The 18,754-nt window shown below is 35.9% G+C and overlaps 1 protein-coding gene across 5 annotated transcripts in view; it reads left to right on the top strand.

Moving 5' to 3' along the window:
* Positions 1 to 18,754, top strand: part of PPP4R4 (protein phosphatase 4 regulatory subunit 4) — a 73,227-nt gene that overhangs the window by 20,290 nt on the left and 34,183 nt on the right. For 4 of the 5 annotated variants that reach the window (XM_069858706.1, XM_069858704.1, XM_069858705.1 and 1 more), the window contains 4 exons: positions 9,282 to 9,384; positions 15,217 to 15,364; positions 16,039 to 16,112; positions 18,264 to 18,370. In XM_069858706.1, coding sequence (XP_069714807.1) covers positions 9,334 to 9,384; positions 15,217 to 15,364; positions 16,039 to 16,112; positions 18,264 to 18,370 — 380 coding nt within the window. In that variant the 5' untranslated portion in view covers positions 9,282 to 9,333. Of the gene's footprint in view, positions 1 to 9,281; positions 9,389 to 15,216; positions 15,365 to 16,038; positions 16,113 to 18,263; positions 18,371 to 18,754 lie in introns of all 5 variants that reach the window. The other variant, XM_069858707.1, reaches the window with a different exon arrangement.

Consider the following 18,754-nt stretch of genomic DNA (forward strand, 5'->3'; position numbering starts at 1 on the left):
CCATGAGTTGACGAAGACTCTTGGGTGTATTTTGGTACTTGTTAGTTCTCTTTCATGCCACAAATATCTAACTGTTGATGAAAGATATTGATACAACGGAGAACACTGGAAAATGAAAAGCAATCCTCTGTCTAAATTAGACTGTAAAGAAAAATGTAGGTCAGCAGAAATAATTTACTGTTCTAGAATTTGGTTAGCATCTGTGATTTATTTTTTTCTCACTCTCTATGTAGAAAAATTACAGGCCCTTCTGCTTTTTCAGAAGACTTCTTGTATCATATAATGCATGCTGTGAAATGACAAATCTTCTTGAAAGTGAAAATTATAAATTCTGAGTCAGTGAATGAGGAATGGGCAGAGGGAAAAATAAGCTACTAGCTTATTTCTTTTTATATCACCTAGGAACTGGAAATTGCATTATGTTGATCTTGAAGTGAAAAATCTGCTTTTATTCTTCACATTTAGACTCAGAATAAAACACACTGGGATGCATTCTACACAGAGACTATACAAAATGCAGTATGTGTTATAAGTCATCTAAGGAAGAAGAAACGTTTATCTTCTAAGAGGTAGTGATGTTGATATGTTCCTTTGAGGCATGTTTTATATTTTTGAACATTTTCTTAAAATTCAAGGGTGAAAATCTTAATGTTCCCACATAGTAATTAGTGCCTAAACTCACAGAAACTGATGATTCTAGGAAGACTGAAGTTAATGTGTCATTATGGTAAATTTGTTTTGGAGTATTGGTATGAATTAGAAATCCTTTCTGTCTTTGACAGTTCCGCGAGCAAACAGAAATAGGAAACTTCAGTTGACCACACTGATCCTGATAAACAAGGTTAATATGAATACAAAACTAATGTGCAGCTAATTCTAGATTTTCCATTCTTACTTTAATTGCACTAGAAGTGCATGTTTAGATAGGGCAGATTAATTTTTTAATGTAGAGATGATGTATGTTTTATTCAGATGTGCTGTGAAATGACCATGGACACATGTATCTGAAGTAGAAGATCAGGATGAGAAAGTGATTTTGAAAATGTGATTTTAATAGAAAAGGGTTACAATGTCTATTGTGGAGAGATGTTCATACTGTGATATTATCAGAACTTCTGACTTCTTGGAAGTGGGTATTGATCAAGTGTTACATTTTCAGGTTTATTTTATTCTATCTTATTTTCAGCAAAATTGTAGAAGCCTGAAAATAAAGTTTCTGCTCTTTGTTTGCTCTGTCTAGATGGATTACAGAGGGAGAGAGAGAAGGGTTAAATTCAACGCTTCTTCGGCCCCGTCACAGTCTTGGACTTCATTACAGTCTGGTTTATATCTCCATTCTAGATCTATACAATTAATTTCATATATGTGAAGGCTTATGTACATGAATGTTACGATGTATTAGTACATACAGAAAAAGACCACCAGCTTCTAGGAAAATCTGAGTTAGTTTTGAGGTTGTTGCATATGGTTCCTTGCTAACAGTGCTCTTCAAAAGGTGTTCTGACAGTGGAGAAAGTGCTGTCTTAGGAGCCCCAGTGTTGTATTTTAATAAATTAGTTTGGTTATGGTATATCAAATAGTCAATGCAGTACATAGATATGTAATTTGGTGTATATATGTGTGTCTAAATGATTTTTTTAAATTCTTGTGCTTCTTCTTTTTAGCAGTTACTGTACAATGCCAGAAGTGCAAGCAGTTTGATACACCAGATGTCTGATTTTAAAAATATTCTCCAAATACCTCATGTGTCTTTCCAGTTTCAGATCCTAGGGCAAATTATCAGATAAAACATAGTTTTTGTTCCAGATACTTTTAATCATAATTTGCAACATAGTAGAGAATAATGTACAAACAGTTTTGTTCAGCCCTTGTGGTCTATAAAATCTCACTTGTAATATATAGTTTCAAGACTGTGTTAATATTTGTACAGCTCATGCGTCTCAGATTTTTGTTCAACTGAGGGTCTTAAAGGAAGTTATTTTAATGAAATTGCAGATCCTTCGATGGGACTGGGTCTGTTTATAATGTAGTTGTTACAAAAGATGTCAAATAGATATTCATACGCTCCTGTTATATAATTTCTGTTTACAGACACAAAGCAAGTATACATACCATGAAACTGCAGATCCTTCGATGAGACTGGGTCTGTTTATAATGTAGTTGTTACAAAAGGTGTCAAATAGGTATTCATACACCCCTGTTATATAATTTCTGTTTACAGACACAATGTAAGTATACGTACCATGAAATAAAAGGAAAATTACTGCTTTATGCCATTGTTAAGAAAGGATTGTACTGTTACAGAAAATTCCAGATTCTATTTTACCAAGAGTATTCACGTTGAAATAAAAGAAAAATTAGTCTTAAAATCACTTATCAATATTTGTGGTTTCAAGCCATTTTTCTATTTTCTAAATTATTTTCCTCTTTTTGTTACCAAAAGTCTGAAATTATACAATAAAAGAGAAAAATAAAAAATAAAACTTGTACAATTGTTAGGTTTTTATTTTGCCTTGGCAGTCGTTATATTGTACAAGAGAACAGAAATTGAATCATTCTGAATAGAGTAAATCCTGTCAAATGCTGAGCTTTTGTATAAATAGGAAAGTAAGTTTTGGATTTACAGATCATGGTCACAGAGTAGTTTACATGTCTGCAGACCTCAGGAGATCATTTAGTTTCTTCCGAATCTGCAATTTGGTATTAGATTAGGTTGCTCAAGACATTGTCCAGATGAGTTTTGCATGTCTCCAAGGATCCCCCCAACCTATGGGCACCTTTTTTCAGTATTTGACAATGTTCTTTGTGAATTTATTTTTCCTAATACCTAATTATTTATTGAATATTTTATTAGTTTTTTATTATGTTATTCTAATCCTTCGCTTATTGAAGTTGGTAAATTTTTACTTCTGTTTTCAACAAATGCATATTTAGACCATCAGGGCATTTTGGAATCTTGCACTGAAAATAATGTCACTTGAGGGTTGCCATCCATCAGAACTTCTAGGTCTGTAAAACTAAGTTACAGAAAGCAAAGACTTCATCTGTTGATTTCACAAAGGCTATTTAGCAAATCATTTTTGCTGAACTGATAACAGTCACAGTGTTAAAGAAATGTCAGTTCATATACACAGTCCTTTAGTTAGAGCTTGGGTAAACATTATACATCATGTATTCTGCTCCTGTCACTGTGTTTTGCAGGCCAGTGCAAATTAAAGAGATGTAAATCTTATCTTCTCTTTTACAAACTCTTTCGTGGTAGTATTCTCTTGGGGAACATTCAGTGAGTAATCTTTCTTCATGCTAGAGGAGGAGCTGTAGTCCTGTATTCCCTTTCCAGATACAAATTTTCCTAATTGAGTACCCAGGGACTTTTTAATTGTTTTTTGTTCTTACGTTGCAGAATCTATTTTTAAAAATGCTTTTGAAATTAAACTCAAAATGGATTTTAAAGCACTTTAAGTACTTAGTATTTTTAAATGTAAGAAATCTTGTTTTCTGTCCTGAGCTTAGAAACACCCATCCTGAAGATGAGAATCATAGTATAGTTGTGGTGGAAAAGATCCTCTGGAGATGCATCTACTCTATGTACCTCCTCAAAGCAGAATTAGTTAGAACTATATACTCAGGGTCTTGTCTGGAATGGAGGATTTTGAATCCTAAGGGTGGAGACTCCATCACCTGTCTGAGTAATTAGTTCCAATATTTGAGCACACTGAAATTTTTTTTAAGGTTTAAGTGGAATTCTTTGTGTATTCAGTTTGTGCCTGTTTCCTTTCATCATGTCACTAGGCACCACTGTGAAGAATCTACCTACATCTTCTTTACTCCCTCACATCAGATTTTATACATATAAATAAGCCACTGATTCCTTATCTTCTTTAGACCAGAAGTCCCAATTGTCTAAGATTCTGCTCAAACATTGGGTGCTGTAATCCCTTAATCGCTGTGGTGGCTCTTTGATGGTCTCACTCTTGTCTGTCTATGAGTTTCTTGTGCTGAATAGAGAAGAATAATTGCCTCCCTTGAGCTGCTGGTGATGCTCTTCCAAGAGCTGTCAGCACCTTTGCAACAAGAATGGGCTGCTGACTCCTGGTCAGCCTGGTGTCCGTTGGGACCTATGGGTCCTTTCTGCCAAGATACTTTCCAGCTGACTGGTCTCCAGTCTTTTCTCGTGCATGAGGACTATTTGATATACTATAACCAGCCTCCACGGCTGCAGAACTTGTGTTTACTGCTGTTGAACTTTGTAGTATCCCCACTGGTTTGTTTCTGCAGCTTGCTGAAGCTGCACAACCATCTGGTCTGTCGACCCCTTGTTCTGGTTTTGTGTCATCTACATGCTAGCTGAGGGTGCACGTCTAGCTCATTAATGAAAACGTTAAACAGTATTGCCTCACCAGCAGACACCTGAGGAAAACCCCTAGAGACTGGCTGCCTTGCCCTTGATCACAACACTTTAGGCTCGATAGTTCAGCCAGTTTTCAGTCCACATCATTTTCCATTTATCTAGCTTGCACTAAATAAATTTAGCATATTATTAGAAATCATGTCAAAAGCCCTGCTAAAATAAATTAAAAAACCTCCACCATCCAAGCCAATCATCAGATGGTAGAAGGTTGTCAAGTTCATTGGTCAGGCATTATTTCCCCTTCCTAAATCCAGGCTGACTACTCCCAGTCACTTTTTTGTCCTTTGTATGTTTGTAAATGGGTTCTAGGAGGATTTGCTTCAGCCTCAAAGCAGTCAAACATAACATAGATTTCATTTTATGAGGGCGGAAAAAACAAGTAAAGCCAAGTGGAAGAGGCTTAGTGCTACGCGGGTGTTTGAAGCCTTGTAGCTAGACCAGCTCTGGTACTGCTGTCTGGCAGCGAGCAGCTGGTGTTGCAGAGGCAGTAAGTATTAGGACAGAAGTGTTCAGGCATGAGACCTTTCTCCTCTGTCTGAAGATTCCCAGCATTGTCAAGTCACTGGGATCTCCTGTAGGATTAACTCAGAAGATGAGCCCTGAAGTTTTATAGTCAAATTACATCTATGTAGATTTTTCTAGCACAAAAGAGGTTGAACTAAATTGCTTTTAAGTATAGGGTTCTGTTGAGTTTTTCTATAGTTAGCAGTGTTAGTAATGAAATGGCACCTTCATTGCATTGAGCATTTTGTGACTCTGAAGAAAAGATTCAGCATGTATTTTAACATATTTATTAGTACAAAAATGTCTGAATATGAGCATTTAGCAATAATTCACTATAATCCTGAAGTCATTAATATTTAGAGAAAATCTATGATGCAGCTTCTTTGGTAGAAATAGAAGAAAAATCTTCTGCAGTTGGAAAATTACAGGCTGTGTAGGTGTTGAAATGACTCCTGCTTCACATTCTTAATTGGCAGCAAGCCAGATACTAAGCATTTCTGGTTTAAAGGGAAACACTCCTCTTCTTTACATTTCTGTTGGCTAAGGTTGCATTTTTTAGCAGTTAAGATTTCTTCAGTGTCAATACACAATTAATAAAATTTTCATTAAGTAGCTTCTCTAAGTTACCTTGATCTTTCGCATTGTTGCTGGCTAATACAAAGGGATGCGTCTTTTCGTTGCAAATTGTGTCATAAGAACTTGGGGGCCTCATCCATCCTGTGACCCTTTCCCGTTCTGAGTGTTCTAAATTTCTCAGTGTTGCTTTAAAGCTTTGTAGGAATTTATAGGTGATACTCTGAGAAATCTGCCATGATCATGAAAAGCTTCAATATTCATGGTGTTAAATTAGATAATATTTTTTTTGAATAAAGCAAAAACACTGCATGCTGTAAACAGTTCAGTTATTATTACTTTAAGTCCATCTTCAGTAGTTGACAGAAAACTATCCTTTCACTGAGTTTAGATGTTACTGGGAGACACGTTTTTACTGAGAGTGCTCATACAAGTTTAGCAAATAAGACTGCAGGGATGCTAATATTAAAATCAGTCTAAAAAACTGTACTCTCATCCATTCTTGCTGGTTTTGAATGGCGTTAAAAGGGGCTTTGGTGTAGCTTTGCCCTGTCAAAACATGTCAACGTTCTTGTGTTTGCAATCAACAGTTAAAAATATAGAAGGGTGTATATGGTAACTAGCCAGAAAATTGGTTCTGAATACTTTTTAAGAAAAGCACATCAGCTTAATTTTATATCAGTAGTAGTCTTAACAGGAGATTTAAGAACTACAAAAATACTGCTACATTTTCTCAGTTGGAATACACACTGTATTTTTAGAAACCATGAAGAATTAGTAGTTTTCTGTATTCCTAAGGTAAGGTATATGCCAAGAGAAAAAGATAACCCCTATTAAAAAAGATACAGGAAACAGTGATTGTTTCTATGCTCTGTGTTTCTATGGTCGAGTTCTTTCCTCTTGACCTTGAAAGTATGTATCTTAAATGTGTCTTACTTTCAGCCTGTTGAGGGTTTTTATTCAATGTTTCTGTTATTACACTCTGATACCATGAATTCCAGTGTATTTTTTTTTAACATCCGTGTTGAGCTCCATTCCCAACTGTAATTTTTGTTCACTTTTTATTATTCTACAAGTATAGGCACAACGAAGGTGAAGTCTCTACTCTGGGAATCATTCCCAAATTTTGCTCAGCAGGTCAGAATGTTGCAGCCCTGATGACAGCAGCGTGTGGTATCCTCAGTACAGTGTTCACAGCTTTCTGCTCACTTGTGACATAAGGAAGAAATTCTTCCTGATGAGGATGGTGAGACACTGTAACAGGTTACACAGGGAAGCTGTGGCTGCCCCCTCCCTGGAGGTGTTCAAGGCCAGGCTGGATGGGGCATTGAGCTGCCTGATCTGGTGGCAGGTGTCCCTGCCCATGGCAGGGGAGTTGGAATCTTTAAGGTCCCTTCAAACCCAACCCAGTCTATGATTCTATGAATTCTTCACAGGCTCCCTAGGGAAGCGGCTTGGCATCAAGCCTGTCGGAGCTCAAGGAATGTCTGGATGATGCTTTTAGTCATATGCTTTAATTTTAGGTAGTCCTGTGAGGAGCAGAGAGTTGAACTTCATAATCCTCATGGGTCCATTCCAACTTGAGATATTATGTCATTCTATGATTCTGATATTTTATTATGAAGAAATCAATGGGAGTACTTGCAATGGTGAAGTTAAGCATAAGCACGAATGCCTGTAGGACTAAGGCTTGTAATGTGTTTCTGTGGGCAGGAGCTATCATTTCCTTACAGTGCAGGTACATGCAAGCTAGCTGGTCTTTTTGTCTGCATTAATAGATGCTAGAGAGAAACAGGCACTTCAGGGGCACTATCCATCTCATCTATTTAGGCTGAGATAAATTGCTCTTTATTGAGTCCTATTTCTCTCCATTGATTTAAAAGGAAAATTATCTTAGAGGCAGGTACACACAATGTGAATTAACTGAAATTAATTGAAATCCGAGTTAATTCCATTGTATGTGCTTTCACCACGTGCTTTAAAAGTACAGGCACATTGTGTTGTTCTGTACAAACAATGAGACACATCTGCAGTAGCAAGGTTTACCCTTTCTGGAAGAAGAGGGTTTTGATAGGGCACATTAAGACTCCTATACAGACTGATAGTTTGTAGTTGGTGAGTTAGGTAATTACACCCGCCTGCAGGATGGAAACTGAACAGAGAAGTGAACAGGCACGTTTGCAACTCTCTACCTTGCAAAGAGGGTTTGAATTCCTGAATTCCCGCCTTCCAGCCTGTACTTAATCTTCCAGAAAGTACTGCCATCTAACATGGAAAATTATCTTTGCGTGGGTAACGAAAAGTACTTTCTTTAAAAAATACACTGAAATTGCAGTTTGCCAAACATGATTAAGTTAGTATTGGTGATATACCTAATGGTTGCTTGAATATTTTCACAGGGAAATTATAGAGTGCAAAGAAAAAAAATCTTTCCAGTGGGATATTGCAGTATCCATCTTGAGGTGTTTTACTTCTTGCTTATTATATAAACATATGTTCATTTTTAAAAGCATGCTTGTATGCATTTAAAAAAATAGATCTAAACTGACCTGCTTGATTGTACATGTAATTTAATTTGATCTTCTGAAAGACATGAATGTTGAGGATCATGCATTAGTTGAATGTCTAAAGATCTTTTCAGCTCTAAGTGCCATAGAAAGGCTTTACATCTTAACTGTGAGTTCCCTAATATAGTTCAGAGGCAGAATGAAACTGGAATGGGTTGTGCAAATCTACTGTCCTGTGATCAATTTATGTACCTAGTTCCATTCCTGAGTTCCTATGTTTCACTAAGAAAACTTGGAATGATAACTGAGTAGGGAGAGGTGTATGGAAGAACTTAGAAGTAGTTTTACTATGGATTTCTTTTAAAATTATGTATGTAATCATGTTGTACATTTAATTGTAATGTCACGCTAAGAAAAATGCTTGCATGTATACAGTTGAGCTTTATGTGCTTATTTAAAAATGTGCTGCTTAGCTGTTGGAACAAATCAGAATTTGTTTAGCAAAATGGATTTTATGCATTTAAACAGGAGAAAGGATGTGTTGATGTTTAGTTTTGTTTTTAATTTTGGCATCCAGACCTTTTCTCTTTCTGATTCTGTTCTAGAAGTTTATCCACTTGGATTGTTTTTGTTTTCATCTCATGCCTTTTCTTAATTGCTGCCTACTGTTTCCCTCCCATCCTGCTTAGTTTTATTTCCTTTTTCTATTGTGTGACATCATTGAGAGAGATAAGATGAAGAGAAAGGTACAAGATCTGTGATCTAACCAAGTTTTCGCATCCTTCTTTAGTTGTGTTTGTCAATACACATGTGTTTATACATCTGTTTTCCCCATGAAAAAGGAAAAAGGTAGATATTTGTTAAAATATTGTACGTTGAGTTTAGTTTTCATCTATATCTTTTGTTTGTCCCCTTCTTATGTTTTATAACTTGTATTGCTATAATATAAAAAATTCCACAAAACTGCCTTGATTATCCAGTTTGAAAGGATCTTTCAAATATTTTATTTTATTTTTTTCAAAGCAGCATTAAAATTAGAACATTCTGTATTAGAAATTACGCATAACATCTTTTACGGTTGATATTTTTTTAATGATGTTTTCTGCTACATATTATAGGAAGAAAGTAATGTGTCTCTTGATGACATATATGAATAACCTGAGTAGTGTATGCTAACTGGTTTTGCTGTCTTTTTGTTGGCTTATTTGGTTTTTTTTTAAATGAAATCTGTGAGCTTCTAACCATCATAGAGAGTAACGTATTGTGTGTTTTTATTTTTTTGTAAGTTCTGGCCAGGATATCCAAGGAACAAGTGTGGTGGCAAATCTTCCAGTCCTGATGCGACAGAATCCTGCAGAAACACTTCGTCGAGTTGTGCCAAAGATCAGAGTAAGTAAGTTGTATGTGATGAGCTTTGAATGGATCTCTTTCTGTCAGTATAAGTATTTTAATAAAGGCAAAAAATCCCTCTTTTATTGGATACTTGCTGTCTGGGAGAGATAGGTGCTCTAGATCTTCCACATTAATTCACTGAATTCATGAAGTATTGCAGGTTTTTTATTTTTTGAAAAATGTTACAATAGGGAAATAAAGCAGAATTAGCATTATTTACATATCCTAAAGTTTTACCAGTGTATTGACAGCTTTTTGAGAACACTTTGAGGACCAGCCAGTCAGAATGGTTCATTTTGATGTTCTCAGTCCCTTCCATCCAAACATTTTCATGCTGCTGTTCAGAAAAGTATACTTTGCTTTTAGCTGTTTGAAGTTTCATGTGCAGCCCTCTACAGTTTTAGTAAGTCACTGCTAGCTGTGGTTGTTGCATGCTGACAAGGTAATATTTTACAGTAAGTTTATATACAGATGTGCTTATATAAACAGTAGTTGGTTTATTCAGCTTGGAGAAGAGAAGGCTCTAGGGAGACCTTACAGTGGCCTTTCGGTACTTGAAGGTGGCTTATAAGAAAGATAGGGGCACACTTTCATAGTAGGGCCTGTAGTGACAGGAGAAGGAGTAGTGGTTTCAAACTAAAAGGGTAGATTTAAACTAGATACAAGGAAGAAATTTTTTACGATGAGGGTGGTGAAATACTGGAATAGGTTGGCTAGAGATGGTAGATGCTTCATCCCTGTAAACATTCAATGTCAGGTTGGATGGGGCTCTGAGCAACTGTATCTCGTTGAAGATGCCCCTGCTCATTGCAGGGTCATTGTACTATGTGAACTTTAAAGTCCCTTCCAACCTAAGCAACTCTATGATTCTTTGATTTTTAAGGAGGATAAATGTCGCTATTACTGCTCTGCTCTAGTATGCCCACTTGCCTAGAAGAAATGAAAAGAATCATTTAAGGTGTAGTTTAAGAAGCAATTTCAGCCAAGTAACAAACTGCACAACAGATGCACATCCAAAGCCTAATAACTCTAAATAACTGTAATAACTCTGTGTAAGGCTACAACAGGAATTAAGGCTTTGATTATGTTAACCTGCCTGTTAGAGTGATTTTCAATGATTTTAAAGGTTACCAGCTGAGTGAAAAAGTACGTAACTTTTGGCTATCAAAATATCTGAAAATTTGGTTTGGTAATAACAAATTTCTGAGGGTTTTTTTATTGGATTAAGGTATTCTCAGTCTTCTACTGATACCACTGATAGTTTTTATGTGATTAAATAGAAGTTTTGATTTAGAACAGCCTCATGCCTGGTGTCTTGTGATTGATTACTTTGCTATAACCCTCATTGTAATTTATACAAATTGTCAGCTGAATGTGTTTGTCAGTAGCTGTTTGAATGTAGTAGCTGTTGGAAACGTGGTCTCTGGGAATAGAGGTAAAAATCACAAGGGTTTCCTGTAGAAATTTTATTTTCAAAGCATTGATTTGTGTTCATAAATTTATGGACAGACTCAGTTTCCCTGTAAGTTTTGAGAGATACGTTTGACATTTTCAGTAGTGTGATTCAGTCAGTATTTTACCATTACTGGTAAAGAATTTAGGGTTTTTTCCCCCATATAATTGAAAATCATTTCTTTTTAGCACAGTTTGCCAACAGGAATGTTATTTTCTACTTGCAAAAAATCTAATGCTTAAGAAGGGTATTTAGATCACTTGAGAAAGACAGAAAGAGTATAACTAGGTACTGACTCAAGCTAGATATGAATTTGATGATATAAAATTCGTGGAACTTAAAGTTTGAGTAATGTTAAGAATCTCCTCAGTTATGTTGCCTTCTATTTTAAGCACTTCAGGAATGAGAAGAAAGTCTTCTGTAGTAACTGCTGTGAATTTTCCTGCTGTATCTGTATCAGATTCTCATTACCAGGTGTAAGAAAGTCTATAATTATGTTAGTAACAAAGGTGACATGGCTGAGTCACATGCATATGTTATACAGTCTTCCATCTACTTGAGAGATGATTGCTAAATAGTGAAGTGAACCCATACAAAACCGATATTTGTTTGTTCAGGTAAACTCTCATTTATATTTAACCGGTTTTGCTGAACTTTTGAAGAAATGAGTTGCTTCTTTTATTAAAAAGTGGTGTGGATGTATATCTCAGGTTTTGGAGTTTTATATTAATAAGAGAATTCCATAAAAAATACTAGATTATAAAAAATCATTTGAAGTATTTTTCATGTCTCGTAGAACTAGTCTTAAACTGAATGCTCCCTAATCTTAAGGAAAAGGCTACTCGAGACAGTTCAATACTTGTGAAAAACAGATTTAATGAATTATATTCTGCTCATTTCTTATGAATTGATTGGCTGAAAGATGAGGAACAAATATTATGTAGTCCTCAACATGATTACTTAGCAAATATTCTTCTGTACGATATTTAAATACAAACCCTACTGTAGAGGAGTCTTAAGTTCCACGTGGTAGGTGTACTCAGTAATACTCTATGCACCAGTATACACTGGAGGCCACCCAACTGAAAGGCAGCTTTGCAGAAAAGGACCTGAGTGTCCTGGTGGACACCAAGTTGAACACGAGCCAGCAATGTGCCCCTGCAGCAAGGTGTTCTGGGCTGCATTTGACAAAACATTGCCAGCAGCTTGGGGAAAGTGATCCTTCCTCTCTACTCCGCCTTTTATTCCACTACACCTGGGGCACTGTATTAGTTCTGGGCTCCCCATTACAAGAGACATGGGCATTCTGGAGTGGATACAATGAAGGGCCATGAAGAGGGTTAAGGTACTAGAGCATCTCTCCTATGAGGAAAGGCTGAGAGGGCTGAGACTGTTCCGCCTGCAGAAGAGACTACTTGGTGAGGATCTTATCAATGTGTATATACCCAAAGGGATGGATGTAAAGAGCACAGAGCAGGCTTTTTTCAGTGATACCCAGTGATAAGGGAAGAGGCAATGGGCACAAAATGAAACACAGTAGGTTCTTTCTGAATATCAGGACACAGTTTTTCACTGTGAGGCTGACTGAGCACCTACAAGGGTTGCCCAGAGGGATTGTTGTCCCTGTCCCTGGAGAAACTCAAAAGCTGGCTGTAAATGTTCTGGCTCTAGGTGGCCCTGCTTGAGCAGAGGAATTGGACAAAATGCCCTCCAGAGGTTCTTCCAGCATTAACCATTCTGTGAATGTCAGACATCATCTTTCAACTTGCTACTATCTCCCTAAACTTCTGTGATCCTAGGAAACTCCTGTTTCTTAAGAAGAGCTGTTCCATCTTCTGTCTGATTATTTAAATTGAGCAAATGACCAAGAAATAGCTGCTCCCAGAACTGAGGACTAGTATAGACTGACAGATTGTTTAGAAATCTTTAAAGTACTTCTAGTTTTCATGTTCTCTGCTACAAGATGCAGGTCAGTAAGCATTTTGTTGAGATATATATGTGCATTAAAAATACTTTGAGAAAAAGGATGACTTGAAGCTGCATAGTAATTGAAAATCCCTTAACCTACACCAAGTTTCTGCAGTTACTAGCATATGTCATTCTGGCATTCATAAGGCATTCTTTCCAGCCTGCTGACATCAGAATTTTTTTAATTATTATTTTCTGTTTAGCACACTGAATCCAATTTTGTTTCTTGTGTTTCTGCTTTGAGAGCAGAGTTCTTCCTGAAATAAAAAAGTAATAAGAAACTGTATGATTTTTTTTTACTCTTGTTTGTCAAGGTGTGAGAAAACCCTTTATTTGTTTAACTTAAGTGTTTTTGTTCTGAGATGAGCCAAATCAAACATCCAGTAAGTCAAGAAATATGCCATATCTAAATAATATTTAAATTGGATGCCAGTATTTTGGTTATGCTAATAAAACAAATATGTTTTGTATAATTTAGATGTTAACGTAGGTATGAGATTATGAAATATTTAAAAAAATTCTACAGGTAAAATGAAGTGGCATCCTTGTGTGGGTTCTTTTGCATAGAGATCTCCACCCTCTGGATTTCTGCATGCACCTCCTCATGAGCCTTGGAAGTCATTGAAATACAGATTTAGGGAAAGCTTAGATATTCTTTTCAACATTTCTTGTGCACCAATTGTCTCCTTTCAAATTATGTTAGTAGCATTTTTCCCGTTTTCTGTCCTTGTACACTGCCTCAGAAAGCGGTGGAGGGAGATTGCAGGTGTCTGTGTGATTGACTAATAAGAGATTTTTCCAAACGCTGTGGTTGCACAAAACCGCGGCTATTGTTGAAGTGTATACATCAAGCCTTATTCAGTGGCTTTATAGTTTAAGAAGAGGTGAAGTGATTTACACAGTCTTATACCTCACATTGATTTTTAAGGTCCATCCTCATTGTATTTTTGAGCTACTGTACTCTCCATTATTTCTATGTCTTTCCAGTCCTAAATGAAAATTTCTGTCATATCAGTGCAGTTACTGAAGATTGACTATGTTTCTGCTTGCAGCATTCTTTTAAGAGAATTCCGTTGCTGCAGAACATAAAGTGCATTAAACTAGAGGTGAATTTTATGTTTTCCTGGTAATGGAGTAAGCCAGGCTTTCTAAATTTTGCAAGCTTTGATGCCTGAGTTTAACTTGTAGGCTTTAGGATAGTTCAAGAACATGGTATTACCATTAAATTCCATTAAGTACGCTTGCCTGAATAAGGTAGGCAGGAACTTTTTTTCCTCCAGAGTGAGAATCTATGGAGGATCCATATGTAGAAAAATGCATTGCTTTACAAATAAATAAATTTATATTAAAGAAATTTAAGTCACTCAACTCGAGTTCAGTGAAACTGGAATGAGGAGACCCATACATGTTCATATGTGGAACAGTACAGTTCTGAGTGCAGACAGGCAAGTGTGTAAGCAATCTAGAAATTTACATTTAAATGTCTCCCGAGGTCCATGAGGTGGCACATCCAGAGAATGTGTTCTCATACATGATTATCCAGAGTTGTGTGAATCTGTGGAGGAGAGTATTTGGAAACTTTGGTTGATGGTAAGTAATTCTATTTGCATTTTGTACAAAGTAAATACATACATAAGATTGTATTCAGGTCCATTATGTTCTAGTCTGCAGTGGTGTCTTAGCCATCTACAATGTGTAGATGATGCTTTTGTGTATTTTAGGGATGTTTTTTTGAACAACGGCAAGCCGAAATCCCAGAAAAGTATGCATGGGTATTCTGATCCCAGAAACATTCAAATGAATAATATTTCATTCCTGTATCAACTTTGTTTAACTTTTGAATTGATGTTTTTAAAGACAGCCTAATTCATTATATTCTTATATGCTAAAGCTAAGTACTAGTAGATGATGAGTTACCTAGATAAATACTCTAGTACGTCTTGCTTTATTCTTAAGACAGTACATATACACGCAGTTTGATTTGTGTTCCATGTCAGTTGGCAAGAGATGAAATTTAAATTGCCTTCTGCTATTTTAGTAGCTCTCAGTGGATGAATGAATTATTTATTTTTAATTCATGTGCACAAACAGCAGAAATTGAATGGTTGGCTGGTGTGTTTTTACCTCTCATTTTGTAACGTAGAGACATGCACACATATGCATTGATGAAACTGAAAGTAAAAAAAATAATATTGAAATTAATTTTTTTCCTGAAAGGTTCATGCTTTAATACAGGAGATTTGAATTTCTCCAAGTTATTGCTGTTGAGAGAAAATATTTTTACAGCCAGTTTTGTAGTTTACCTGGGTTGTCGCATATTCGTTCTTAAAAGTGAATGTAAAAATTTGAATGTTCTTCTAGTACATTCCTGCTTGTGCTCTAAATTGATATAATTTGTAATTGTACAGGAAGTGCTGCATGTTGCAGGAGTAGAAATGCAGTTAACAGCTGCTGTTTCATTTTTGACTGTTCTGCAAGAGGAGTCAGTGTCCATTCATACGTACTCCCACTCCTTCCTACACATCATTCTCCAGAACTTGGAACACAGAGATGCAGGTCAGGGCTATACAGCTATACTGATGATTGATTACTTCTATTTGTTTTGTTTCCTTAGTGACTGTACAGTAATATGTAAAGCAGTGAGTGCAGTCACTGTGATTTTTTTTCTAGACTTGCATGAATGAAAAGGTTTTGGCATGCTGAAATCTTACATATTGACATTTAAATGTAATTCGGGTTGAAGCAAACAAAACTTCTTGGTCTGAAGGACTTAATCCTAAAGTTGTATCTGAGTCCAAGCTTCTGCTGAAGTACCTTAGTTTTGTGGCTGAGAAATGGAGGGAGTGTGGCTGACTTTTTATCTACGATGATTAGTTTTTCTTAACTTCTTTGACACTATTTTTAGCGTATAGAGAAAAAAATGGGCTCTTGTAAAACAAAGTTTCAGTGGGCATAAGAAAAGAGTGTGCTTCTAAATGAGGGAAATTACTTTTTCAAAATGATCAGGATCTTTATTATTTTTGTATTATTTTCCTTTTGTTGAAATAGTAAAAGAAATGGGGACTGAATTTGCTTTTGCCTATCCTATTTAGTTCAAAGTCTTGAATGTTAATTTAGTGGCTTTTAGATACACAGCTGCTTGAAGAGGTGCATGTAAAAAGTGAGAGCTAATTGTGTAAAGCTAATGTATGTTTGTACAACATAACATATGACCCATTTCTTTCTAACAGGAGTCAGCAATGCATGGCTAGAAACTCTTCTTGCTGTAATAGAAGCTCTACCAAAAGAGACTGTCAGACATGAGGTAATAATATTCTCCCACTTATGCTAACAAAAAATTAATAATATTTTGTAATATTGTATTTCTTTGCAAGCTTCATTCACTTCAGTAAGATTTGTGATAGTTCTATGCCTGTGAAAACAGTTCCGGTCGTGGAACATACTGTGAGAGAGGAATGTAGTAAAATACGAGACAGGAAAGTCACTGTGAATTTAGTGTTCTTCAGCAAACAAAGACTATTTACTGCAACACTTTGATTGCACTTAGTATTCTTAGTAACGTGTTTTCATGTATCCTGTTTTGGTTTGCAGGATAGTTATCTCATTCTGTGTAATCATGAAGAAAATATATTTTGTTCACTCTTGGACTAAAATTCTTATTTCTTCTAAATGGGAGTGAATGCTAGAGGTCCATTTCATTGTGTATTTCAGTTTTTCTTATTACACTAAAAACCTACTGCACTGCAAACACTCTTAATTTTTCATCAGGTAGCTCAAGAAAGTGGACAGAAATCTGTCACTAGGTCATAACATCATTCCCCTTCACTCGGCTGATTTATTTAGTTTTGTTTTAAGAATTCATACTTTATTGTTTAGTTTAAAAGCTTTGCAACAAGTGTATTTTACTGTGTTTATAATTTAAAAGAAATGGAGATTTATATATATGATTGTATAGTATAAAAATACTTACTAAAATTCGTGGGTAGTTGAAGTCCAGTACTGTTTGAAAAATAAGCCTCCGAAGAGTGAAAAATTAGGTTGGGGAAAAAAAAAAAGACAAAAATTATTCCAGTCTCCTCCCAGATTTGATTGTAATGTAATTTTAAAGACACCATTTGAACAAGTTGGAACTTCTGCCCTGAATTGTGTCTATTTGTGATTTGTAAGTTTCCACAGAAAGCTGCTTTGGGAATATCACAACTGATAAAGCAGTGTTGGTTTTGCAGCTGTAGAGAAACCTGAATCTGAAAAGGGGCTTTTCGTGTTACTTCAAAGATCTTTGTTTCAGAAAACTTGGAATATTCTAGTTGTTATTTTTTTTCATAAGTAAAAGTCATAGGACAATCATAGATTCCAAGGACACAAAGAAAGATGTGTCTCAGACTGAAGGTCAGCCTAAACCAGTGTCCTGTCTTAGCCAGCGGCCACTTCATGAGAGAGAGTGTGTCTAGGTCAGTAATTGAAGTGAATATTGCTAGACATGGTATGTTTGCTGTCATAGTTCAAAACTAAATAATTAATGCATAGCTTTGCAGGTAAGTAATGGCATGTCTCTTGTTGCAATGTTATAGTTAGAAGCATACCTTATCCACTAATTCTAATCTGGATGACCTCTTTGTCTTACAGCGGTAAGGTTCTTGCACTTAAAAATTTCAGGAGAAAAATGCTTTTAGGATATAGTTTAGACTTTCCTGCCCTGTATAATATCCTTTTGTGGAGCTCTGCAGAGAACACTGGGTGAGGAATTGTGGCACGCTACGGGAGATACCTCTGTGTAACGTTCCTCTTGGCTTGGCAAATGGATTTCTGGATTATTTCTGGGCAAAAAGTAATATATCTAAATATGGTGTTCTTCAGGCCTTTCTTCATTTCTGGCACCATGGAAGTGATCGAACAAATGACAGCAGAACTCCAATAAAGATGCAGGTTTTCTGCCTCTGTATGGAAATGAAACCTTTCCCCTACAGATCCCCTAAGTAGGCATAATTGAGAGGAATTGTTGCCTCAAAACTTTACATCAGAAGTTTTCCTGGAGAAAATTAAGAGAATGAACCTTAGAGAGGCTTCCTTTCCCTTGCTCTGCTTTTTCTTTTTTTCTTGTGCAGGAACATATTTAAAAACTTCTGTGAAAATTAACAGCTAATAGCTATGAATATTCATATACAACTTAGTCTCAAAATAAAGACACAAGTGGACTGTGATGTGAATCATAAACTGCTATTTGGGCCAAGGTATTGGTTTGATACGCTATAATTAGCACTGAATGTTAGATACAGGTTTCCAATACGCTAATAATGTATATAGGCATCATTGTTAGTAGTGATTAATTCCTTGAAAGGGTTAGATGACATTTGGCATATGTTTTTCTTGATTTTTTTTTTGTTTTCTAATGAAGGGGAATACATTATTACTGCTCACATTTATTCTGTTCACATTTCTTTTTTCTTTCATATAGATCCTGAATCCACTTGTTTCCAAAGCACAGCTTTCTCAGACACTTCAGTCCCGTTTAGTTAGTTGTAAAATCATGGGAAAATTGGCTAACAAATTTGAAGCTCATATGTAAGTAAACTATATATATTTTCATTCCACAGACAGTGGTGCAGAACAAGGAAGCAACAATGGAAATAAATCTGAGTAACTTATCTGCCCAAAGCACTTGGTATGGTGTATTCTTTGGAGAGTTCATCCAGTCTTCTGATAGTAGGACCATTTCACCAAATGTGTTTCCTGTCCAGGCAACTGGCCATGTGTGATTTTGCATTACAAAAGAAATACACTAGGGGCTACTAAGTGCACAGAAACCATGTCTAGCTGAGGAAGTCCTATCTAATAATGATTTTGATCTACCCTGAAATGCAAAAATTCAGCATAACAGAATAGATGAACAACAGGACCATATAACAAGACATTTAGGAATAAATTTCTTTAAATTCTTGCTTTTTT

Source organism: Phaenicophaeus curvirostris, chromosome 5 (genome assembly GCF_032191515.1).
Source record: "Phaenicophaeus curvirostris isolate KB17595 chromosome 5, BPBGC_Pcur_1.0, whole genome shotgun sequence".
NCBI classification, from domain to species: Eukaryota; Metazoa; Chordata; class Aves; order Cuculiformes; family Cuculidae; genus Phaenicophaeus; species Phaenicophaeus curvirostris.